The 25877-nt window shown below is 38.9% G+C and overlaps 1 protein-coding gene across 2 annotated transcripts in view; it reads right to left on the bottom strand.

Annotated features, from left to right (window-relative positions):
• Positions 1-25877, bottom strand: part of LOC119792547 (unconventional myosin-Va-like) — a 39227-nt gene that overhangs the window by 3464 nt on the left and 9886 nt on the right. Inside the window, exons 9-36 of one of the 2 annotated variants that reach the window (XM_038299241.1) lie at positions 25632-25738; positions 25229-25494; positions 25073-25154; positions 24859-24999; positions 24593-24718; positions 21009-21092; positions 20647-20769; positions 20436-20533; positions 20258-20344; positions 20045-20153; positions 19753-19964; positions 16987-17143; positions 14143-14382; positions 11907-12155; positions 10405-10498; positions 10172-10314; positions 8626-8739; positions 5423-5557; positions 5271-5327; positions 4969-5196; positions 4824-4891; positions 2686-2760; positions 1477-1675; positions 1099-1192; positions 810-950; positions 583-737; positions 415-504; positions 185-335 (exon numbers count right to left, since the gene is read on the bottom strand). In XM_038299241.1, coding sequence (XP_038155169.1) covers positions 185-335; positions 415-504; positions 583-737; positions 810-950; positions 1099-1192; positions 1477-1675; positions 2686-2760; positions 4824-4891; positions 4969-5196; positions 5271-5327; positions 5423-5557; positions 8626-8739; positions 10172-10314; positions 10405-10498; positions 11907-12155; positions 14143-14382; positions 16987-17143; positions 19753-19964; positions 20045-20153; positions 20258-20344; positions 20436-20533; positions 20647-20769; positions 21009-21092; positions 24593-24718; positions 24859-24999; positions 25073-25154; positions 25229-25494; positions 25632-25738 — 3825 coding nt within the window. Of the gene's footprint in view, positions 1-184; positions 336-414; positions 505-582; positions 738-809; positions 954-1098; positions 1193-1476; positions 1676-2685; positions 2761-4823; positions 4892-4968; positions 5197-5270; positions 5328-5422; positions 5558-8625; positions 8740-10171; positions 10315-10404; positions 10499-11906; positions 12156-14142; positions 14383-16986; positions 17144-19752; positions 19965-20044; positions 20154-20257; positions 20345-20435; positions 20534-20646; positions 20770-21008; positions 21093-24592; positions 24719-24858; positions 25000-25072; positions 25155-25228; positions 25495-25631; positions 25739-25877 lie in introns of both variants that reach the window. The other variant, XM_038299231.1, reaches the window with a different exon arrangement.

The raw sequence follows: 25877 nt of genomic DNA on the forward strand, positions 1-25877 counted from the left end.
TCTTAATCAGGGATTCAAAGTAACGGGGATTACAAAAAAATTATTACCAAATTGAAAAAAAAAAAAGGTAAAAAAATGCACCTTTTCATTCCACATCACATTATGTTCTACTCAGTTTCATTAAATTAACATGAATACATTAAATGTTGTGACTATAACACTGAAAGTCGTTATGCCTTCTCACCTATCAGGGGGAGCAGGATGTTCTCCATGCTTTTGATGAGCTGACGGTAAATTTGGATGGCCAGGTCACCAAACAGCTGATGGTACTCACACAGCTCAAAGTTGGCCAGGCATTGCTTGTTCTGCTTAGCAGTGTTGTGCACCGTAAACGCCTGCAGAACAGATGGTTTACATCAACATATAAAGCTGGTTAAGAACCATGAAGGGGGCTTTCACCCTTCTGATGCTCACCTCCTCCCCACTGTACTGCTTCAGACAGTGCATTAACCGACACGCGTTGGCCAACCAGAAGCAGACAACTTCAAAATCGTTTCCTTTTCTCTGCAGCAACAATTGAAGTCAGTGTAACTTAAAAAAACAACAAAGCATAACATTAGTTCAGCCGATCATAGACGTCACCTTGATGACTCCTTTGATGCTGCTGATGGTGGAGTTGAGGAGAGTGCTGAGTCTCCTGTCGTCGTTGACGTTGTCCGCATAGCGAACGCACATGAAGATGATGAAGGCAGGAAGCCCTGGAGTGAAGCTGACGGCCACGCCACGGGGCTTCAGGTCTGTGGAGATCAGAGTTCAGTGGACGGATCCTTCATCCCTCCATATGAAGCAGACGTGCTGCTTTGACAGACCTAAGACCAGGTTCTTTAACAGGCGTCCCGCGTCGGCCTCCTTGAACTCCAACATGCCCTGGAACTCCTTCTCCTTGCGGGTGATGTGCACCTGTGTGACAGGGGTGCTCGTCACAGAGGAGGTGTTCATCTGATGAGCAACTGCTAAAGTAAACAGAGAAATTACATATTAATATATATATATATATATATATATATATATATATATATATATATATATTTTTTTTTTATTTTTATTTATTTTTTTTAAACTGAGTTATTATGTTCAAACCTGATTGAATTAAATTACCTTCCAGATCTTCCACTTTTTTCATGTAGAGTTTAAGCTGTTTTTTCAGCTTGCGAATCGTTTTGTCTTGTTTTTCTTGTTCCTCCATTCGTTCCTAAAATCATCCAAGGACAAATAAGTTCACTGGAAAAACTATCTAGAAATAAGTCAAGATTTCTTAAATTAAGTGTATTTACCCTTAATTTAAGTAGGTAAATGAGATAGTTTGGCAATGGAATGATACGTTTTACTCTTAAGACAAGATAATTAGCTAATATGCACTGGAAATAAGACAATGCAATTGTGTTTTCTTATTTTAAGTGTTAATTGTTTTGTTCCATTGAATGATAAAACTTTGCAATAAAAAGAAATGGAAGAACAGTTTAAAAACAAACCCACCAGATTCTCGGCCGTAAGGCGCGTTATCTCGTGCTTCAGGCTTGCCTCCACTCGGGCATCTTCAGGCAAAAGGAGGCTCTGAGCCAGCAGCTTCTGTTGCTGCTCCTTTTCTGCCTTCAGCTTGTTCATCTCCTCAACCAGCTTGCTGTACTTCTTACTGTGAAGACACTCCTGCTCCTGCATCTGGGCTTCCAGGAGCCTGCAGAGAGGATGAAAGGTTTCCAGGTTTGTATTCAGCCAAGGTAAAAAAATATATATTAAAGTGCTAAAGCTAACCACCAGTTGTTTAAACCCACATCATAGACTGCACTATATCATTATGTCAAAGATACATAATCAATCACCATATATGTGTAAAATAGTGATAAAGCTTCTAGTTAGAGTGGCTCAGGTTATCCTGAGCTATCTCTATAGTTCTGCTGCTATAGGCTTAGACTGCTGGAGGACATAGGGACCCCTTTTTCATCATTCTGCTTCATTCTATCTCTATTCTCCCACTCTGCAGAATCTGTTAGTTCAATCTCTAACGTTCTGCTCTCTCTGCTTTTTCTCATAGTAGCTTCATCTGGTCTGTTCCTGTTTGGCTGTGACTCCATCCTGGAGAGAAATATCAGCTGTGCTGCTGCCATCAACACCTTTGTTTCTAGATGTTGGAGCTTGGCCTGTTTTCCAGTGTAGTCCTGTTTCTCTGACTGTGACTAACTGGATGTGCTCTCTTCATCCTCTGACATGGGAGCTGGCTCGGAGCTCGTCTGCCTGGCTGTGTGTTTCCTGGACGGGGCCGCCTGTGGAGCTGGTTGACAGTTGCCTTTTGTATCTATGCTTCTTTTTCTATGTCTGCTTCTGTCTCCTTGAACCCCAGTGGGCCTCAGCAGATGGCCGCTCACACTGAGCCTGGTTCTGCTGGAGGTTTCTTCCTGTTCAAAGGGAGTTTTTCCTCTCCACTGTCGCTACAAGCATGCTTAGTGTGAGGGATTGCTGAAGAGTCAATGAGTCGATGCAATCAGCTGGTTTTCCTTAGATAGAAAACTATGAATCAATCTGACTGGATGATCTGGTGAACTGGAAAGTGACCTGAGATGACATGATGTGAATTGGCGCTATAGAAATAAACTGAATTGAATTAAAACATGTAGGAAACCCTAAATAATTTATTCCATCTTTACTAAGATAAAAGAAATGATCAATTGCGGGACGTTGCATCATTACCTGTTTGTCTCTTTTAAACCTTCATAAGCGAGCCACAGCTCCCCATCTTCATTCAGTGTATGAATATTAGTGGACCTGAGGGAGAAGCAGCAGAGAGTGACCGCACACAACAAGTTAAGAAAAATACAAAAATTATTTCAGCATTTTGAACTTCACATTGTTTATTTGTCCGTTTTATGATCCGTTTCCTCTGTTATGTTCAACTGTTTTAGGTCATGAATGAATGGGAATCTATATATATATATATATATATATATATACACACATATATATATACACATATATATATATATACACATATATATATATACACATATATACATATATACACATATATATGTATATATACATATACATATATACATATATATACATATATATATATGTATATATACACATATACATATATACATATACACATATGTATATATACATATATACATATACACATATACATACATATACATACATACATATATACATACATACATACATACATATATATATATATATATATATATATATATATATATATATATATATTAACAAATATATTTTTTAGACAACTTTTTAATCCTTACATTCTTTCTAGTAGTGCTGTCAATAGATTAAATTTTTTTAATCGCGATTAATCGCATCAATGCCTGAGTTAACTCGCGATTAATCGCATTTTAATCGCAAATTTTTTTTCTGATTGAAAATCATTTAAATACTCTCTATGACATACAAAAAATACATACAGGCTAGGTTTGTGCCAATGTTCTTTTTAAAATGAAAACAGGTCACAGACACTGATTTATGCCATAGAAAAATATGGCAAGAAGATGGGGAGGCATGTAGCAAAAAATAACAAATATGTAGCCAAAAAAAAGGCCCTGAAAACAGGCTGATGTAAAAGACAGTCTTTACAGTTAATACAGTCTTTTGAACAAAGACAAGCATTTTACCCTACTGCTATAAAATGCAGTACAGTTAACATTAGATGTTAATTAACCAAGATAATAATGAACAATTTTCAATCAATACATCAAAATCAATAGACCGACATCCCTAGATGGAGGTAGTCTATGCTCTAGAAAGTTACTTTTCAGCCTCTTAACAAATATGAGAACACACACACACCCACCCACCCACACACACACACACCCACATACACACACACACGATACCGACCTGTGGCCTACATAGACAGCAATAGTGCCGTAGCAGATTCCATTTCACCTCAGTAATCTGTTTTCTCAGCGTATTTCAGGTTGCTATTAGTTACCAGACACTCAACTTGTTTGTTGGTGGTGGGGCTTAAAGAAAAGGCACTAGCGTCACCCAGTGTATCTGCGTCTTTTTCCCTTGAGGAGCTCCGCTCTTGAAGCCTATGAGAAATGCATAGACTGGGGGAAAATAGCCCCGCCTTCCCACAGGCTGCAGCGGGATGTACTTGGAAAATTGTACCATAAAACCACATAGCGTTAATCTCACGTTAAAAAAATTATCGCCGTTAAAATGGCCTCGTGTTAACGCGATAATAACGCGATAATTTTGACAGCACTACTTTCTAGTAATATTTTTTTTAAATGTAAGGAGTAATTCTACTCCTTACAGTTAAAATCGTTTATGGCCTGTTGGTATTAAAACAATTTTTTTCTTTGTGATTGAACTCGGTGCTGCCCCAACTTGTTTGTCACGACATACCAAAATAGTTTTAAAGATGATGCAAAGTTAAATCTAACACGTATCAATCATTATAAAATTAAGAAAATGAAGTCTAAGGAAGTTATCATCCAGAATTGTATAAAAATTTTCCTTTAATAGAGTAGAGCAGTAAAGCTTAACCCTAACATTTTTCCCTGCATTCATTTTACTTTTATACTTTAAGTAGGTTTATTATTTAAAGCAGGAGGAGGAAAAGTTTTACATTTTTACTGAAGTAAAAAGCTTAGTTGATCCTTTAACTTCTACAAAAGTGTTTTAAAACAGCAGGATTTATACTGGAGGAATAAACGGGAATACTTTTAACACCTCTGTAGATCGGTTATCTTTCTTTGTATTTCCTTCTGCTGCATTTTATTTAAAGAACACATGAACCATTTAATAGATTTTAAAACTACTTATAAATAAAAACAGAGCGAGGTGTTTCTTACCTGTCAGAATCTTGGAATGAGTGGATTTCACTGAGATCCAGTTTCACACTTTCTCCGAGTACAGAGTCCTAAAGTGAAGGTTACAGAAAGTCTGCATCATTACTGAAGCCTTCCAGAAAGAAAGACGGGCCTTCTAGCTTCTCACCCTGTGTTTAAGAGCTTCCTGACGAACCATATGTGAACGGAGGAGCAACACCTCCTCCTTACGCATCTCCAGCTCCTCGTTGGAAGAACTGAGTTGATCCAGCAGAATGTTGTAGGGCAAAGAACCCGCAGCAGGGGGCGCCAAATCACTGTTCTCATTAGTCAGAGACTTCCGTAACTCACTGAGATCCTGCTTCAGCCTCTTGTTCTCTGACTCCAGCTCTTGCCGCTACATAAAAAAAACACGTTCAAGATCAAAACTCTAGAAATATTTTGATATTAAGTTTTTCTAGTGAGTCATACCTTTATTTTTTCTACGTCCAGTTCTGTTCTGCCAACAGTTGTCTGCTTCTCCACCTCCTAATGGGTTTTAGAGAAAGACACATTTCAAACGTCAGACAGTTAATCAGAGGAACTAAAAATCTAAAAACAATCTTTAAGGAATAATTTTATACTTTAGCTTTTTCCTGCTGAGCCTCTTCTTTTTTATCCAGCTGATGCCATAAAGACCGATTTTCCTCCTCCAGCTCCTTCACTCGTCTCTGGAGCTTTAGAAGAATGGGCAGGTCCACTTTCTTCTCAGACGGATCCTGTAGGAATATTGACAAACTTTAATTGATAGTTTCTTTCATTGCAGCTGATCCAAAACGCTGCTGCCAATGTTCTCACTAGAACTAAGCAAGTAGAGCACATCAGCCCGGTTCTGAAGTCCTGCCACTGGCTCGCTGTAGCTCAGAGAATAGACTTTAAAATCATCCTGTTAGTCTAGAAATCACCGAGTAGACCAGCACCTCAATCCATCACAGATCTGTTATCAGTGGATCTACCTCCCAGACCACTCAGGTCCTCTGGTTCCAGCCTACACTGTCCACCTAGAACTAGAACCAAACATGGAGAAGCAGCATTAAGTTCGTATGCTGGTGAAGATTCTCAATCATCCAGGTCATAGTATTTCCAAAAAAGTAAAAAAAAACAATCCATTGGACTTTGTTTCCAAGTTTGAAGACGTTTCTCTTCCATCCAGGAAGCTTTTTTTTAACAAAAATGTCAGAAATAGCGCTGAGTTCGAGGCTTTATACAGCAGCCCAACAAAGCCTTGTTTTTGTTTATAAAACGCCCTTGGACCTTTGACTTTCCACAACCTATTTCAACTTCAGGGATCATTCTTACAGACAGAAGCGTGGTTGTGCCATGGAATCTCCAGTGTCACCAATTGTAGCCAATCTTTACATGGAAGAGATGGAAAAGAGAACTTTGGACACTTTCAGAGGAACACCACCAAGCCTCTGGTTTAGATACGTGGATGACACATTCGTCAAAATCCAGCTAAAAGAAGTGGAAGCTTCACAAGACACATCAACTCGGTCGACCATAACATCAAGTTCACCAGAGAGGATGCCAACGACAAAAAGCTGCCTTTTCTGGACTGTTTGGTGAGCATGGAAGGAGATGGAAACCTCAACATTGATGTGTGTAGGAAATCCATTCACATAGACCAATATCATCTTTCTGACTAACACCGTCGACTGGAATACAAACCGTCATCAGAATCTTCCAGCAGCGGGCCGAGCCTGTTCCTACTAAAACAGAAGGGAAGCACAAAAAACTGAGACACATCAAAGATGTTCTCCAAACCTGTGGATATCCAAACTGGGCGTTTGTCAAATCAGCAAGGAAATCCAAAAAACACGCAGCAGAACGTAAGCAGAAACATCTCCATCCCATATGTTGCAGGAGTCTTTGAAAAACTAAAGCGGATTTTCTCCAAACACAAAATCCCAGAATATTTCAAACCAAACAGACCCTAAAACAGAGACTAGTGCATCCTAAAGACAAAGCCCCAGACCAAATCTGGTGTCTGCAGCTCAGTGCAGTGAGGAATGCTCTGATCTTTATATTGGAGAAAAACAATTGCATCGTCTTTTTCCAGTGCATATTATCTAAATATCTTATTTTAATGGTATAAATACTCATTCCATTGGAAAATCATCTTATTTACCTGCCCAATTTAAGGGTAGATACACTTAATTTAAGAAATTTGTACTTATTTCTAGACCGTTTTGCAGTGGATGGAGCCTTGTTCCAAGAAAAACAGCAAGCATATCTGTACAAAACAGAACTTGAACAATCTTTGCAGGTAGTTTCTAACCTCAGTGATGAAGCTGGATGAAGCTAGATCAGTCTTAATTTTCACAAAAACACATATTTGATTCATACATGCACAGCACCATTCACACAGCACAAAAAAAATCCACACACACACAGTACAAGATCCATACACGCACAACATGATTCACATAAGCATACAAGATCCATACACACACAACATGATTCACATAAGCATACAAGATCCATACACACACAACATGATTCACATAAGCATACAAGATCCACACACGCACAGCATGATTCACATAAGCATACAAGATCCACACACGCACAGCATGATTCACATAAGCATACAAGATCCATACACACACAACATGATTCACATAAGCATACAAGATCCATACACACACAGCATGATTCACATAAGCATACAAGATCCACACACGCACAGCATGATTCACATAAGCATACAAGATCCATACACGCACAGCATGATTCACATAAGCATACAAGATCCATACACGCACAACATGATTCACATAGGCATACAAGATCCATACACACACAACATGATTCACATAAGCATACAAGATCCTAACACACACAGCATGATTCACATAAGCATACAAGATCCATACACACACAGCATGATTCACATAAGCATACAAGATCCACACACGCACAGCATGATTCACATAAGCATACAAGATCCATACACACAACATGATTCACATAAGCATACAAGATCCATACACACACAGCATGATTCACATAAGCATACAAGATCCACACACGCACAGCATGATTCACATAAGCATACAAGATCCATACACGCACAGCATGATTCACATAAGCATACAAGATCCATACATGCACAACATGATTCACATAGGCATACAAGATCCATACACACACAACATGATTCACATAAGCATACAAGATCCTAACACACACAGCATGATTCACATAAGCATACAAGATCCATACACACACAGCATGATTCACATAAGCATACAAGATCCACACACGCACAGCATGATTCACATAAGCATACAAGATCCATACACACACAACATGATTCACATAAGCATACAAGATCCATACACGCACAGCACAAGATTAACCAAAGTATTTCTGTTCCATAAACAATTATAAAATTATAGAATGGATGGATGGATGGATGGATGGAAGAATCAGTTGAATTAAAAAAAACATTTAATCAATAAGTCCTTACTCAACATTTCTGACAATAACTGTGGCAAAATTTGTGGATGTATATTTGTTCCAAAAGGTTTGGGTGAGTGGTGTGCCAGGGGAGAGCTGCTTTTCTTTTTTTTCTCCCCCTTAAAGGAAATCTGATCAAATAGCCTTTGGTCATAATATTGCAGTTTTTGCTGTATAAGAGTCTCAGCGAAGCACATAAGACTTCAAGACAACATTGTTTTGGCACCACGGAGAGAAGCACATTTCTTTAAAACAAAGCAACTTTTCATTTCCAATAAAAGCAAGCATAAGTCACACTCATATGTGCAGGTAGTGCATATTTTACCTCTGCTTGAGTGAAGCCCTCTTCATCCTCAGTGGAACTCAAGATTTGAGAAAACTCTGATGAATTACTGCTGTAGTTGGAGTCCGTTCTCTGGTGGCTGAATTTGCTAGAAATCTAATTAGAGGCACATTTAAAATTAACTCAATTCATAGGATAATAATATAACATTTTATATCATAAAAAAATGCTTAATAAAAATCCAATTAAGAGTCATACTTGAGAAAATACTACCATTATTCCTCTAAATGAAACTGTGGACACAAGTGAAAGTGGAAAACTAACACAGCAGATAACTCTTAAAACCCGGTGTTCATGGAGAGGCAGGGTAGTGACAGCATGGTGCTGTGGTGATGGGGTCGGAAAGCTGGTCAGAGTTGATTTCAATATCGATGTAGCTAATGACGAGGAGTAAACCAGTAGGAGGATGCAAAAGACCCCCAGACTGGTTGAAGGGAAGATTTACTAAACCCAAATCCAGATCTACCCTGGAAAAATTATCTAGAAATAAGAATGCATTACCCTTAATTTGAGTACATAAATGAGATATTTTGCCAATGGAATGAGTATTTTTACTCTTAAAATAAGATAATTAGATAATATGCACTTGAAATAAGACAATATGATTGTGTTTTCTTATTTTAAGTGGAAATTGTCTTGTTCCTTTAGCAAAATGTCTCTTTTACCTCCTCAATCCAAGAACAAATGCACTTTTTTAAGAAATAAATACAATTTTTTTAGATTTTGATTTTTTCCAGTGTAGATTAGATTGACAATCTGAGGGAGATTAGCATATGACATTTGTCGTTTGGATGCTTTCCATCTAATCTGAGTCAGCTTACACTGCAAAAAATGTCATTTTTTTCTTAAAATAAGTGCATTTATTCTTGGACTGAGGAGGTAAGTGAGAAACTTTGCCAATGGAACAAGATCATTTACCTTTAAAATAAGACAAAACAATTGCATTGTCTTATTTCAAGTGCATTTTATCTAATTATCTTATTTTAAGAGTAAAAATACTCATTCCATTGGCAAATCCTCTTACTTATCTACTAAAATTAAGGGTAAATACACTTAATTTAAGATATCCTTACTTATTTCTAGATTATTTTTGCAGTGTAGGTTGATTGCAAATAATAGAAAACCCTCTTTAGGGTCTAGATCAGTGGTGGCAATTCCCTGTTCCTCAGGGCAACTATCCTGCAACCTTTAGACGTGTCCTTGGTCTAAAACACCAGATTCAAGTAAATAGATGATTAAGAGGATTGAAGAAACTGACAGCATATTGAGGTGTTAATTCAGCCATTTGATTCAAGTGTGTTTGACCAAAGACAAATCTAAAAGCTGCAGGATAGCGGCCCTCAGGAACTGGTCTAGATGTACGAAGCTGGTGGAGACAAAACCCCAAAGACGGTTGCAAGATGGTTCTAGAAAAAACTGAATTGGGGTTCAGAGGGTAAAACCAATGCATGCTGCACTTTTGCAGCTTTGCATTTATGCAAATGTAATGTTGTGTTTGCACCGTGTAATAAAATAAAATGTTCCTTACCACACTGACGCTCATCTCCTCCTTGAGATCCTTGTGTTGTTCCTCCAGTTGCAGATGTTCACTCAGCAGACTTTGGTAGCGACAGCGCTCTTCTGTCAAGTCCTTCTCCAGCTGCTTGCTGTTCTCCAAGGTCTTTTTAATTTCTGAGCAGAAAAAAAAAGTTATTTTACTCAACTTTTTAATGTCACCCTTAATCTTTAATCTTTAACTATTAAACAGAACAGCTCCAGTACCTGTTAACTGCTGAGCCTGTATGGAGAATTCCTGGTTTAGTTCTTCTATGTTGCTATTTAACAAGCTGTTCTTCATATTCAGCTCATGGATCGTCTAGAACAGGATATAGTTAGATGCTGATGAAGGTTCTCAGTCATCCAGGTCATAGTTATTTCGTAAAAATTCAAAAAATATCTACTGGACTTGGTTTCCAAGATTTGAAGACTCTTTGAGAAAGCTTCCTGGAGAGGTGGCGAAACGTCTTCAAATCTTGGAAGCCAAGTCCAGTGGATATTTTTTAATTTTTACGGATATAGTTAGATGTTCTTGGTAATTATTGCGTTTGGGCTTTAAGAGATTAACTCCTAATGTACACAACAATCAAAATCTACAAGTTGAAGGCTAAAGTATCACTGGAAAAATAAAAATCTAGAAAAGTCATTTTTTTCTCAAAATAAGTGCATTTACCTCCTTGGATTAAGGAGGTAAAAGAGACATTTTACCAATGGAACAAGACAATTTACATTTAAAAGATCCGGACCCACCTGATTTAAAACATTTATGAATTACTGTATGTTGGCTGAAGGTGGTGTCTAATTTCCCTTGCCCCGCTTCTCCTGTTAATATTTCAAGTGCATTTTATCTAAATATCTTATTCTAAGAATAAAAATACTCATTCCATTGGCAAATCATCACATTTACCTACTAAAATTTAAAGTGAATACACTTAATTTAAGAAATTTTTAATAATTTCTAGATTTTTTTCCCAGTGTAAATAGGTGCACTGCAAAAACGACCTAGAAATAAGTAAAATTTTCTTAAATTAAGTGTATTTACCCTTAATTTGAGTAGGTAAATGAGATAGTTTGCCAATAGAATTAGTCATTTTACTCTTAAAATAAGATAATTAGATAAAATGCACTTGAAATAAGACAATGGAATAGTGTTTTCCTATTTTAAGTGTAAATTGTCTTGTTCCATTGCAAAATGTACTTATTTTAAGAAAAAATGACTTATCTAGATTTAGATTTTTTGCAGTGTGATCACTGCACTGCAAAAACCATCTAAAAAGGAGAAAAAAATGCCTTAAATTAAGTGTATTTACCATTAATCTGAGTAAATAAACGGGATAATTTTTAGTCTAAAAATAAGATAATTAGATAATATGCACGTGAAATAAGACAATGCAATTGTGTTTTCTTATTTTAAATGTAAATTGTCTTGTTCCATTTGGCAAAGTGTCTCAATTACCTCCTCAATTAAAAACAAAATTTACTTATTACAAGAAAAAATGACTTATGTAGATTTTAATTTTTTGCAGTGTGATCACTGCTCCAGTCTTCAAACATTCTTCAGGCCCGTTTATTTTCACGTCAAGAAAGCAAGAAACAACAAAAAGATCGAAGACGGAAAAACAAATGACTTATTTCAAAAAACAAAAAGTTTATTTTAGGCTCAAGTCTTGGAGATTAGTCTAAAGCCATCTATCCAGATCGTTAGCACGTATGCTAAGAAAGCCTACCTGTCGGGTCTCTTCTTTAAAAGTCTTTGTGTGGACCTCCAGCTCCTCCTTCTCTCTGCGGGTATTTTCCAGCTCCTCCTGAAGGAAGGACAGCTGTTCCAGCAGCGAGGGAACCGTCTCTGCCTTACCTCTGGCCTCTTGCTCAGATTTACGCAGGTTTTCTATCTCTCTGCTCTGTTTTTCTCTCTCGGTGGAGTTGGTCTTCTCCAGAACGCTGAGCTTCTCTGTGAGCTCTCTGTTTTCTTTATGCTGCAGGAGGGGGACATGAACACATGATTTGCATGTGATATGACAACAGCACGGACCCAGGGTTTTATTATACACATTATCTCAGATGATTACAGAAGAAACCGTGGAGAAATATTACCTCATTTTTCTAATGATGCGCCACAAGGTTTCTATTTAAGAATTTAACAATCTAAAATCTATAGTAATCCTTTACATTGTGTGTTTTTAATAATAATCAAAGTGTTTTTATTGATTTTTCATATTGAAACAGACATCCCATTCAAAACACACAGAACAAATAATTTACATCACAAAAGTTGGATACTTATACAGGGTTTATATAGGAATGAGAAAATCTAATTCAATGCTTTTTATGCTCTTTAAATGCTCTTAGAAATAATTTTATTGCCACTTTTCCCTAGCCTCGTGAGACCATCCTGATCTCGCGAGCTTTCAAGGTTTCACTCGTAGATCAGCCTGGAGACTCTCCGTTAAAGAAAATTTGGAGCCGTTCACCAAACGAACGTCCAATCAGTGTTGGCTTTGAGGCGGGTTGAGGTGTGACGCAACGAGAAGCGCCACAGTTCAGTCTAAAGAACATGGCGGCTTCAGCCGATGAAACTAGCGTTAGCGTGGCTATCGAGCAAGTTTTATCGGAATTACAGAGTATTTCTTCACTGAAAGAAGAGCAAAACACTGCTCTGGAGGCTTTTCTCAGAGGAAAAGATGTTTTTGCTCTTCTCCCGACTGGTTTCGGCAAGAGTAGCCTGGCTGTTAGTACGTCATATGCTTCGTTGATCTAAATTGGTTTATTTGGCCCGTCTATCACCAACATAGGCCAATCAGCTAACCAGTATTTTTGCCCCTTCCCAAAATTACTTCAACGGAAGGTTTCCAGATGGATATGCGGAGCAAATCCATCTGGCGTAGTCGGGTTAACTTTTCCAGCCACTTTTGTTGAAATGAGCATTTTCCCATTCTCTGGCCTTTTCTCCGCCTCGAGCTTTGTTTCCGACTAACCGGAAGCAGTTCCACCCAAACACGCGGAACCAGTTATATCTGTTATAATATATCTGACAAAATTGTTTTTAGAAACGTGTTTTTTTAATAAAGCACTTTAAATGTCACGATAAACAGATTTAATGAATTTTAATGCCAAATAAGGCCTTATTTTAAAACATGTTAATTTAATTACTTTTAATGATGTTTAAGTAGCCAGACGTAGTCCTACTCAATTCTAGTCAGAACATGAGTCTGATGCTGCTCCATAGAGCTGTGATTATGGGGCGTGTTTCAAACAAACCAGGAAAAAAAATGCCTCTGCACTCAATTGGATAGACCTACAACCAATAAGAGCAACGGAGTGCGTGACGTATGTTAAGCGACGCATAGTTGTTGTCAATAAAAATCAAAGCGTGCAGTTGCACGCCTAGAATAAGAAGATGAGCCTTGATCGCGTTTCTCTGTTCCTCTTTCAAAATTAATTTGCTGTCGATATCTTCTAGAACAGACCTAATAGCAGAATCTACTCACCTCAACTCTCCAGCGGCAGCCATTGTTGTTGTCACCCAAGCGCGCTTTGGTGACGTGGTTGATTACGTTACTGTTGATCATCTGTCCATCATCGTATAAAGCCCGCCCTGACAATTTGATTGGCCCGCCAGATATTGTGCTAGCATACTCGCGCTACTATTGAGCAATGCCAACCGAACTTCCTGACCTCAAACGTTGTGGGCGGGACTAAGTTCGGAATGGCACCCAGGCTAATGTTTAATGACCCGTAGAAACTATATGTTATATATCGACATCTTTTATTTAGAATAAATCAAAGTTGCGAATCAAATAATTTGCTTTTGAGCACATCCTTTTATCCATTAATTGCAGATTTTGCTGAAATCAAATCAATCAAGAACATAACCCTCATCAAATCTAATAATTTAAAAAGGTGAGCAGCTGGGTGCATACATTGCAAAAGGTTTCCATCTCTGTACATCCCAATAAAACTCACCTGCTCGTTGATCTTGTGCTGCAGCTGCATGATCTTGTTCTCCATGCCAACGTTGAGCTTTTTGAAATGCTCCACTGAGCGCGCCTCGACTCTCAGCTTCTTTAACTCCTTCTTGGCCCTCATGCGGCGCACGCAGCTCTGCAGCAGGACCACGGCCTCCATGGCGCGCCGGAAACGCTGCTTCGCCAACCAGCCTCTAACCGTCTTCTGAATTACCAATGCTTTGCTCTCAAACAGCAGCTGCAGAAACAGAAAAGCACTAAATGTTTTATTTTCCCACTACACACGTTAAGGTGCAACTGATCATGTATGTAAAGTAAAACTAAAATGTCTATCATAAGGAGATTATATAAGATTATCCAAGCAGAGTGCTTCAATAAAATAAAACCGCTGCTGCAAACCATTTGCTGTAGTGGAAAAAAATACATCAATAAGAACAGAAAGTTTTCTTTTAATCACATATGAAAAATACAAAAAAACCCTGAAAGACGGACTTAATTTCTTAACAGTTTACTTTTATGGTAAAATAAATATCACTGACTCCAATATTTTCTGTATTTCATTTTAAGCGTAATAAAAATGATCTAATTTCTGTTACTCTGCAATCAGGTGTTGGAAAACAAACAATGTAAACATTAAAAAGGACTAATTGCCTTTTTAATTATCAATCCTTTATTTTTATAGGGACACTGAGATCTTCTGATGGATTCTCAAGTCCGTTTGCTAACATTTTGAACTCCATAAGTGTGACTAAGTCCTCTTTCCAACTGAAAATAGCGGCTTAACACGAGTTTTTCAACAACAAGTCGACTAGCTAACAATCAGCACTTGGATCCCTTCCCACTGGCTAGAAATATAATTTATTGATCTCACATTGGAGAAATTTACTCTCTGCATTTAACCCATCCCCTTGGGGAGCAGTGGGCCGCCATTGTGCAGCACCCAGGGAGCAGCGTGGGGTTAAGTGTTTTTGTTCAGAGACCCAGAGTGGCAGTCTGTGGGAGTGGGGCTCGAACTCAAAACCTCAGGATTCCAAGCCAGTCAGCAGTGTGACAGAAATCAGGGAAGTAAACAATGGAGAGCAACATGTCAGGAATCCAGGGCGTAGTCAGTGTGCTATTATCATCTCACCAGAGCTGCTCCATGTTTATCGAATGCAAACAGAGTTGATTCTGCTTGTTAGATCAGAATCGAATGGCGCTGTTTGTTGATGTCCGTATGTTGCGTTCAATGGTATCACGTAATTTGTTCCCATCCCACAGCATGCCGATCAGAGCCGAGCAGATTTTAACGTGGGTCGCTTGCCGAGTCGTTGGACCCGGGTAGATACGAGTCAGTGAGCTGCTCCCACTGCCACTAAAAACCCATTGTTCCCAAGTTTAAACTGGTTTTTCAACCAGTTGGAAAGAGGTATATATATTGGAAAAGTTTGGGTCGTGCTAAAGTAAAGATCCACATGGAGGAGAAGGAGAAAGATTGTTTTTAACTCAGTGCAAACAGACTTAAAGAAAGGCTTACTTTCCCCTACTTTTTTGGGGGTCGGTTATTTTCTCTTTTGTTTTTTTATTTATGCTCCATAAAAATTCACAGTTCAAACTATTTTTCTAAAAAGGTACTTTGTGAAAACAATTGAAGACGAATCCTGGAAGTCTGATGAACTGATAAATAAAAAAAAAAAAAACTAATTTGTGTTTCTCTCAGCATTTTTAAAATTTAAGTAAAGAATGTATTTATTTCTTTACCATCTCCATCAAACAACTTTTTCTATCCGTTCCAGTCGGGGGCCAAACAAACAACAAAGACAGTTAAACCTCACAGGTTTCCTGCTGTAATGATATAAATGCACTTTGTTGATAGCATGACAATACACAGATGTTATCCAATGTCCATCTGTTAAGTTCAATAGTTGGTAGAAAGTATAAAAAGATAAATATCTTAAGCAAAAAAAGTTTATATCAATAAGTGAATTCTTCTTTTTGGTTTTCACACTTTAGACCAGAGGTGACGTATTTATTGATTACTGCATGTTGTCTGACGACTGTTTATAATTTCACTTGCGCCTCTTCTCCTGTTAATACGGTAAAGCCCTGGGGGGCGTCCGGCTCCAGGCTGCACGTGATCCAAATGAGCCAATGAGCTGCTGTCAGTCTGGGTTGCTGCTGCTGCTACTTTTAGACACAGCAGGCAAACCTGTGGCAAGCCGGGCGATGGGAAAGAAGGAGAAGACCATGAGAAAAAGAGAGCAGAGAAAGTGTGGACTGCTGGAAGAACTGCGGTGAACTGGTGAAAGAAAAGTGAAATGGCGTGCTCAAAGATGACCCTGCACATTTAGAGGATGTTTGGCTCAACCTGCTGCTGTGAAGCAGGATTCTCCACCATGAACAGAATCAACAATAAATCTGGATCCAGGCTCAAAATGAGCACCTTGATATGTGCTTGAGAATGGCTTAGTCTCCGGTTAAACCCAGGTTTAAAGCCTTGCAGGGCAGCCTAAAGCCCACTGCCAACATTAAGACAGAAAAAAAGAACAATGATCAAATAACGCTCAGTTCAGGTTTTTTATAATAAAAAAAAAAAGTGAGTCAGGAAAATGTCTTTGTATCAAACTTTCAATTTTTTATATTTTATATTTAAAAATCCAACGTATAACATGGATGCAGAAACACCTGCATTTTATTTCAGTTTTAAATTCTGTTTAAAAATATCTCCTGACCTTTACTTGTTGATGATTTTCTTTATTTAGACCGTGCTGATTTTTAATTGGTTAAACCTGCTTTAGACGGACTACAGAGTAAAACAAGAGATCTTGATTTGATGGCGGCCTTTCCTCCGCGATAGTCTTACCTTGAAGTACTGCTTTCTCGCCACGCGACCCCTCCAAACCCGCTGAATGGTGACAGCTGCAGAGCGCTGCTGCAGAAAACGTCTCTTTTTAGACCACATTCGCACATTGCTCTGAATAACAATAGCTGCTTTGGTCTTCCGCAGAAACTGCACATAACTATTAGGGGAACAAAAAAAAAGTTAAAAATATGCTAGTGCTTAGCTTTACTGTTTCTAGTATGGAGCTAGATTGGTCTCAATTTTCAAAAATACACACACTGAAAAAAATCTAAATCTATATAAGTCATTTTTTCTCAAAATGAATATAGTAAATATCATTTATTCATGAATTGAGGAGGTAAAAGCGACATATTGCCAATTGAACAAGACAATTTACACTTAAAATAAGCAAACACAATTGCATTGTCTTATTTCAAGTGCATATTATCTAATTATCTTATTTTAAGAGTAAAAATACTCGTTCCATTGGCAAACTATTTCATTTACCTACTCAAATTAAGGGTAAATATGATTAATTTAAGAAATGTTTACTTATTTCTAGATCGTTTTTCCGGTGCATCTGTGACTCATACAAACACAGGACAAGATTCACCAAAGTATTTCTGGTCCATAAACAATTATAAATTAAACTAAAAAGTACCAGTAGTCTTTAAACTTCACTGCATTTGTGTGGATTTTTGACACTCTCCTGATGTACCTCGATACACAAATGCATTATTTTATTCAGGAATGGTTTTCAACCAATCACTAAGCTCCTAAAGATGAGAAATCTGCTTCCTGGTATGTTGAAGTACCAATAATTTGCATCCAATAATATAAATACACGATCTTAGCTTTTGGGGATATCTAAGAATTATGCTCTAATTTGTAGTTACCGACCTGTCTTTAACATATTTTGATTTAATAAACCAGATTTTCTCGTGGTTCTTTTTCCTGTTTGGTGCGATTGCAATTGTGAAACTTGACCTTGCCGGACCGGAGCTAAAAATAGCTAAAAAAAAACAATGACGTTGGGACGTTGGGAGGAGTAGCGGTAGATGTGGAATAGTTCTCATTGATTAACACCAGTGTGCAAGTTCTCTGCCCAACGTAAGTGAGTGAGGCGCAGCAGATAGGGAGGATGTTAAACCTGGGGGTGTGATCCCAGGTGGGGCACTTTCTTGTGATTGGCTTATACAAGGGAGCTTTGTGATTGGTGGCCGATTATCCCTGCTTTAAAAAAAAAGCATTTGCGTATCAAGGCACGTCAGGAGAGTCTCAAAAATTCACACACAAATGCAGTGAAGTTAAAAGACCACTGGTAGTTAGTAATTTAATTTCTAATTGTTCATGGAGCAGAAATACTTTGGTGAATCTTTTGTTTTGTGTGTGTGTGGATCTCGTGTGCTTGTGTGAATCCTGCTGTGTGTGTGTGGATCTTGTGTGCTTGTGTAAATCCTGCTGTGTGTGTGTGTGTGTGGATCTTGTGTGCTTGTGTAAATCCTGCTGTGTGTGTGTGTGTGTGTGGATCTTGTGTGCTTGTGTAAATCCTGCTGTGTGTGTGTGTGGGTGTGTGCGTGTGTGGATCTTGTGTGCTTGCGTGAATCCTGCTGTGTGTGTGTGTGTGTGTGGATCTTGTGTGCTTGTGTGAATCCTGCTGTGTGTGTGTGGATCTTGTGGGCTTGTGTAAATCCTGCTGTGTGTGTGTGTGTGTGTGTGTGTGTGTGCGCGTGTGTGGATCTTGTGTGCTTGCGTGAATCCTGTTGTGTGTGTGTGTGTGTGTGTGTGGATCTTGTGTGCTTGTGTGAATCCTGCTGTGTGTGTGTGTGTGTGTGTGTGGATCTTGTGTGCTTGTGTGAATCCTGCTGTGTGTGTGTGTGTGTGTGTGTGTGGATCTTGTGTGCTTGTGTGAATCCTGTTGTGTGTGTGTGTGTGTGTGGATCTTGTGTGCTTGTGTAAATCCTGCTGTGTGTGTGTGTGTGTGTGTGTGTGCTTGTTTGAATCCTGCTGTGTGTGTGTGTGGATCTTGTGTGCTTGTGTGAATCCTGCTGTGTGTGTGTGTGGATCTTGTGTGCTTGTGTGAATCCTGCTGTGTGTGTGTGGATCTTGTGTGCTTGTGTGAATCCTGCAGTGTGTGTGTGGATCTTGTGTGCTTGCGTGAATCCTGCTGTGTGTGTGTGGATCTTGTGTGCTTGTGTGAATCCTGCAGTGTGTGTGTGGATCTTGTGTGCTTGCGTGAATCCTGCTGTGTGTGTGTGGATCTTGTGTGCTTGTGTGAATCCTGCAGTGTGTGTGTGGATCTTGTCTTGTGTGCTTGTGTGAATCCTGCTGTGTGTGTGTGGATCTTGTGTGCTTGTGTGAATCCTGCAGTGTGTGTGTGGATCTTGTGTGCTTGCGTGAATCCTGCTGTGTGTGTGTGGATCTTGTGTGCTTGTGTGAATCCTGCAGTGTGTGTGTGGATCTTGTGTGCTTGTGTGAATCCTGCTGTGTGTGTGTGGATCTTGTGTGCTTGTGTGAATCCTGCAGTGTGTGTGTGGATCTTGTGTGCTTGCGTGAATCCTGCTGTGTGTGTGTGGATCTTGTGTGCTTGTGTGAATCCTGCAGTGTGTGTGTGGATCTTGTCTTGTGTGCTTGTGTGAATCCTGCTGTGTGTGTGTGGATCTTGTGTGCTTGTGTGAATCCTGCAGTGTGTGTGTGGATCTTGTAGTGTGTATGTATGAATCACGTGTATTTGTGAAACTTGAGACCGATCTAACTCCATAACCTCCGTTTCTAGCCTCCGCCCACCTGCGTGCTTGGTGGGCCCGTACATGCTTCTGAATGATGATGGTGGACTCTCTCATCCTCAGATACTTTCTGCGAGCGACCCAGCAGCGGATCGTCTTCTGGATGCCGACGCAAGCCGAACGCAGTTTGTCAGAACGTAACTTCTCCAAGTAAGCCACCTGGCCAGCCCTGAAGAAGATCTTGTTTTTGCCAAACTGGTACTTCTGTTGGTCCTAAGAAAAAAAAACAACTCAGATTCATGACGCTTGATGTAAAAACAACTCATCAACCACATGCTTTGATTCAAACACACCTGGATGAGTTTTTCCAGGAGGTTTTTGCAGCTTTGTTTTCTGTCTGGCAGCACTTCCTTTTGCTTCATGAGGATCCGATAACGGCCGAAGAATTCCTGGTAGGTCCACCTGAGGCATCATAAACATACACAGCATATTCAGAGCATAACTCCAACATCATCCGTTATTATACAAAACAATTCTTGTGTTCATATAGATTGCCGATATTCTACCTAGAAGGGAATCCTGCTGCAGAGATACGGATCGTTTCCAGGACGCCACACGCTCGGAGCTGCTGCACAGCCCTCAAAGGGTCCAAACTTTAAAATACAATTTAATGGGTTTCTTTTCATAGATTTTATTTGTGTAATGAGATAATTAAAAGTAGCAGACAAGGGGGTAAATCCTCACGTGAAAGGAGCTTTAATGTCATTTGGTTTGATGCAGCGCACATAATGGGGCGTTGTTGCATTTAATGTGTCCATTAGTAAGTGTAGAGACTGTCGAAACTGAATGAAAACACAATAAGATTATTAAAAAGAAGCCTTAAGATGCTAAAAAAAAAAAAAAAATACAGAAAAACAGGGTTTCATCATCTAAAACTGTCCTCTTACTGTCCCACCTGCAGTCCAACAGTTTTCTTGGTGTCCCTCTGAGCCTTGCCAGCTCTTCCAGAACTGGATAACTTGTTAGTCGATGCTTTATTCTTTTCTTCATCCTCAAACAGCTTCAGCAGCAGGTCAAACTGAAAAAAACAAATATATATAAGGTAAAAAAAAAAACTAAAGTTTTGCAGCAAACAGCAGATGGCAGTGTTTCCACTTTCAAACTCAGATGTAGGAGAATTTCCTCCAATAGTTCAGCTGAAACAATTCCAGGGTGTGCGCCGCAAAAACAAATCACTCAATGCTTATTTGTTCTCAGAAACAAAGCATTAAACCCAATTAAATGAACGGGGGCCTCGTTTGCAGCACATAGTTTTACCTTGCTCTTCTTCAGCACATTTATCTGTTCCTCGTTGACTGTGTCCTTATTTTTCTCCAGAAATCCAACACAGTGGTACTCCACCTGGACACAACCGAAAAGGTTACAGAAATGCTTATTGGATTGAGAAAGCAGAGTCAATTCTAACACTGTAAATTGCCAATAAGTCAAAATAATGTACAAAAATGAAAAATCTAATTACACATCTTCCTTATAATAAGTAAAAGTCTTCGTACAAACAGAAAACTCTTAGATTTCTAGTTGTAATGTGTGCAGCTTATCTCAGAATAAAGACGATATTTAAAAGAAAAGTATAAACAGATTTTTACTCAGCAGAAACAGCAAACTTTTGAAATAAAGTCTCGCTCAGATGAGACCAAAACTAAAACCTTTCAACCTAAACAGACTCTGTACACTGCAAAAATGATACAAACATAAGTAAAACATTTCTTAAATTTAGTGTATTTAGCCTTAATTTGAGCAGCTAAATAAATTGATCTGCCAACGGAATCAGTATTTTTGCTCTTAAAATACGATAACATTTGCTAGAAATAAAACAACGCAATTGTTTTTTCTTTTTTTGAATGTAAATTGTCTTGTTTATTGGCAAAGTGTCTCACTTACCGCCTCTATTCAAGAAAAAATGCACTGATTTTAAGAAAAAAATGACGTATTTAGAGTGTATATAAAGCCAAGAAGTTGCATCGTAAAATATCCTGAACGCACCATCTTTGTGGTTAAACGTCATATTGAAAGGAGAATGAATCAGCATTTTATAGCGAGACGAAGCTGTTAAATTCTCCAAAAGACTGGAGGCGGCGGGATGACCATTACCATGCAGCCTGAGAGATAATAACGCAGGAGGAAAACCGATATCCTGCTAACTGGCCATAGCAACGCGTGAACAAGCAGACCTAAATAAAAAAATAAAAATAAAAAAAAACATCTCATGCCAAAGCTTGGTCTCTTTATTTTTCCTTTTTTTTTGGCATGAAAATGAGACACCTGATAACTGAAACATGCATGAAGCTCCAGTTATTGGCCTTTACGTGATGTATGGAGAACATACTGAAACCTGCTCAGTTTGATTACTGCACAAAAAAAGCAATATTCGTCTCTAATAAAATGTGCAAAAACCAAATTCATGCAACTGCTTAGCAGTATAAGAAAGCAAAGGTAAGGTGGTGCAGAAAAATGCATGACCACCAAGGATTTAGCCGCACAAGAGAATATTTCAAACGGCACAGTGCAGAAAGTATATTTGGAGAAGAAAAGGATTTTCTGACCCGAGGTGATTACCGTCCTATCAGGCACTTTAGGTTTCCATGGGTAATCCTGCTGAGACTATGACAAGTTTTATAAAGTAGCTTTTTTTTCTGCAGCCAAAATCGCTTTAGCTTTAATCGCTACATCACTTTCAAGTCTTTACACTATAAAAACCTTCAAAAGATTTTCTTAGCGTAGATCTTTCATCTTTATGTTCTTGATATGCACTGGAAAATCAAAAAATACTGTAGAATAAACTTAGATTGTAAGTCTAAATAGCACCAACAATTACTTTTGTCCACATGTTTTTGCATGTTAGCACAATTTCAATCCGTCTGCTTTAATTTTCCACTTTCACATTAGAATTCTGATTTACATCCAGAAGATTTGTGTTATTTTCTTCTCAATCAATTTCACTGGATTAAAGTTTTTCAATGAGAATCTTTAATTTACAAAACCCGCCTGGTGACACAGACAGAAGAAAACGTTTACAGGAAGTTAAGTCGTGGCTACGCGGTACTAACGCGTGGAAACCAGATAGATAAGTCGTGGTCAGCGTGCGATGATGATGCGTACATCCTTCTTTTTTGCACTGATGCCGTTTATCTGACATTTTTTGTGCACCCACCTATAACCATGCAGTCTCCTTGGTCCTTCTAGCTGGAATCAATACCATGGCCAATGACAGCAAACTATTTATGCCTCAATCAAGTGTATCTTACTTATAATCACTCAGAATTTAATTGCAAGAGATCGCAGGATGTCATTATAGTTAATTTAAAGCTTGAAATAAAATTAAATCAAGCCTGTTCTCCATGTTTCTTGAATGCTTCACAACCATAAAGGAACTCACTCACAAATAACTTGTGCAAATTTATCCATCTTGTATCCACACATTAGTACCGCATGGCCACAACTAAAAGAAGTCCGGTCATTTTCAGAATTCAAACTTCTGAAAGTTCTTTAGATCTGAAATGATTCCATCCTGTTCAATAAATGATCAGTGTTTTTAATTCAGAGTAATTTTCATGTGAATGTGCTTTACTGGAGGCATCCATGTTTGTCAAAGAACACTACTGCCACCTACTGGTTAGTGACGTCACGGTGCGGTATCGGCTGTTGATCAAGTCCCAGTGCTGTATCTGGTGTTTGTCACAACGCGCTATTATCCAAGTCATCTTGAAAACATTCTTCTTCCAAATGTTGGCTACATATTACGGGTTTTTTCTCTGGCCAGAAGTTCGATGGCAAATCCTCCCTCTTCAAGTTGGCGATCCAACGACCAACCCGTCCGTGGAGGATCAGGAATCAGAAAGGTGGAATAACTCTTTTTTTTTCACTTTTACCCGATGTATTCCAGCATCCAGCTGCCATGCACGTGGGCATTGTCAGTTTCACTATAGCTCTGGTGAATTTCAATGGTGAAGTCCTCTGGAAATCTTCAATAATTGTTGTTGATTGCAGATGTGTCTAGTAGTTCCCATTGATTTAGCTTGGAAAGCGGGGAGAATGGCGCTAGGCTTACCGCACCGTGACGTCACTGCTGGAAGATGGCAGGAGGGAGGGGTTACTAAGATTTTCTTAGCGTAGATCTTTTATCTTTATGTTCTAGATATGCACTGGAAAATCAAAAAATACTGTAGAATAAACTGAGATTGTTAGATTAAATAGCACCAACAATGACTTTTGTTGACATGTTTTTGCATGTTGGCACAATTTCAATCCGTCTGCTGTAATTTTCCACTTTTACATTTAGTATAAATCCAGATTTCTATGGTGTTAGAATTCTGATTTACATTGAGAAGATTTGTGTTATTTTCTTCTCAATTAATTTCACTGGATTAAAGTTTTTCTTTTTTACTATATTTGGGTAAAAATGGCCGCTCCCAGACTCCATAATCGCAATGAAAATTATTATTTTTTTACCGATTAAGGCTAAATTCATTAAATCACCACAAACATATTAGTTTTAGGTATAAATAATAATTCTTTGATTTTTCCTTGCTGACCGGACTTTTCCTTTAACATCTTGTAAACTTTTTTTTTGTGCATGTCACCAATTAATTGAAATCTAGAATATTTTAGCGCTTCAGTTAATTGTAGAATCCCTCTGAAACACTGAGGTTAGGGGTTGAATACTTTTCCAAGAGACTGTAGGGAGGGGGGGGGGGGGTGCATATTTTCTACTAGCGAGTTCCTCCTGGAACAAGGATGACAGACAAACATCTGCAAGTCCAAACATAACATCAAAAGGTCCACTTTGTGGGCGTCTGTAACCACAGTGCAGCTTCTCTACACGCCCCAGAGTTAGACGCTACCTTGTCAGCAAAGTGGTGGATGATGAAAGCTTTGTTTGATAACCGGGGTTTATCAAAGTAAGCGCTCTGCTTCAAGTGGGTGTTGTACAGTTTCTGAGCCCATGTGTCGTCAGAGCCTTTGGGCATCTGTGGAAAGAGGAAACGCTGACACAGTTAGTCAGAGCATTAGTCATAGCCTCCAAACTAAGTAGAGCCCAGAGAACGGAGAGCATGTTTCCTTTGGCCGGTAAATAATAAAAAAAAGCAAAACAATGGTGCCATTTTACTTTGCACTCCTCGTCCAGAAGGTCCAGAACACCAAGCTTGGCCTCAATGAGATTAATGCACGGCTGGTTGTCATGGAAATCAATCAAAGTCCAGGGAATCTCCTCCTTCATGTACTCCTCTTGCTCCAGCTTAAAGACATGCTGGAAAGATTGACCAATGAGAAAGGAATCCTGTGAAGATGGAGCGACGTTTAGCAGACGGAAAGATTCATACCAGGTTGAACTGTTGCTGGAGCTTCTCGTTGGCGTAGTTGATGCAGAACTGCTCAAAGCTGTTGACATCAAACGTTTCAAACCTGGAGAAAAATAAATGTTTGTCTCAACAGGCTGTGGAGCGATCACAGGAAACCATGACGACGCTGAGGCATACCCGTAGATGTCGAGCACTCCAATGAACGAGCGTTGTTTGACTGTAGAGGTCAGGGCGGCGTTAATGCTGCTCACGATCCAGGTGAAGAGTCTGGCATAGATATGTTTGGCCAGCGCGTCCCTGCCATGCACCGCGTTTACTTTGGAAACAGGCTTCACAAAGGTTTCTGTGGTGGTCTGGAGTTTCTTGTGGCATAACCAGTGGGCCATTTCATCGCAGGGCACCCCCATGAGCTCACAGAAAACCATCAGGTGGGCGTTATCTGGCTGGGATAACAGATGGGAGGTTCATCTCTTTATATTCTAAACACACGTCTTCTTGAGATAAATAAAAAGACATCAATCTATATAATAACACAGTTAAACATATTCTGTTATTGGATCAGCGAGTAATCGATGTTTACCAGGATGCTGCATCTGTCTGCTGACTGCTCTTTCACATCCACGTTGCTAAGATGGAGAATAGCTGACAGAATTTGGTAAATGTCCAGTTGATCATTTTCATCGATCCCTAAAAAATGAGAAAACAGGAAAAAAAACTTAACTAGAAAAAGTTAAAATCAATCCACTGGACTTTGTTTCCAAGTTTGAAGACGTTTCTCTTCCATCCAGGATGATTTTTCAATTCAAACTGTCAGAAATAGTTCCAG

The sequence above is a fragment of the Cyprinodon tularosa genome, unplaced genomic scaffold (genome assembly GCF_016077235.1).
Source record: "Cyprinodon tularosa strain WSP-4 unplaced genomic scaffold, ASM1607723v1 ctg1117, whole genome shotgun sequence".
In the NCBI taxonomy this organism is placed as follows: Eukaryota; Metazoa; Chordata; class Actinopteri; order Cyprinodontiformes; family Cyprinodontidae; genus Cyprinodon; species Cyprinodon tularosa.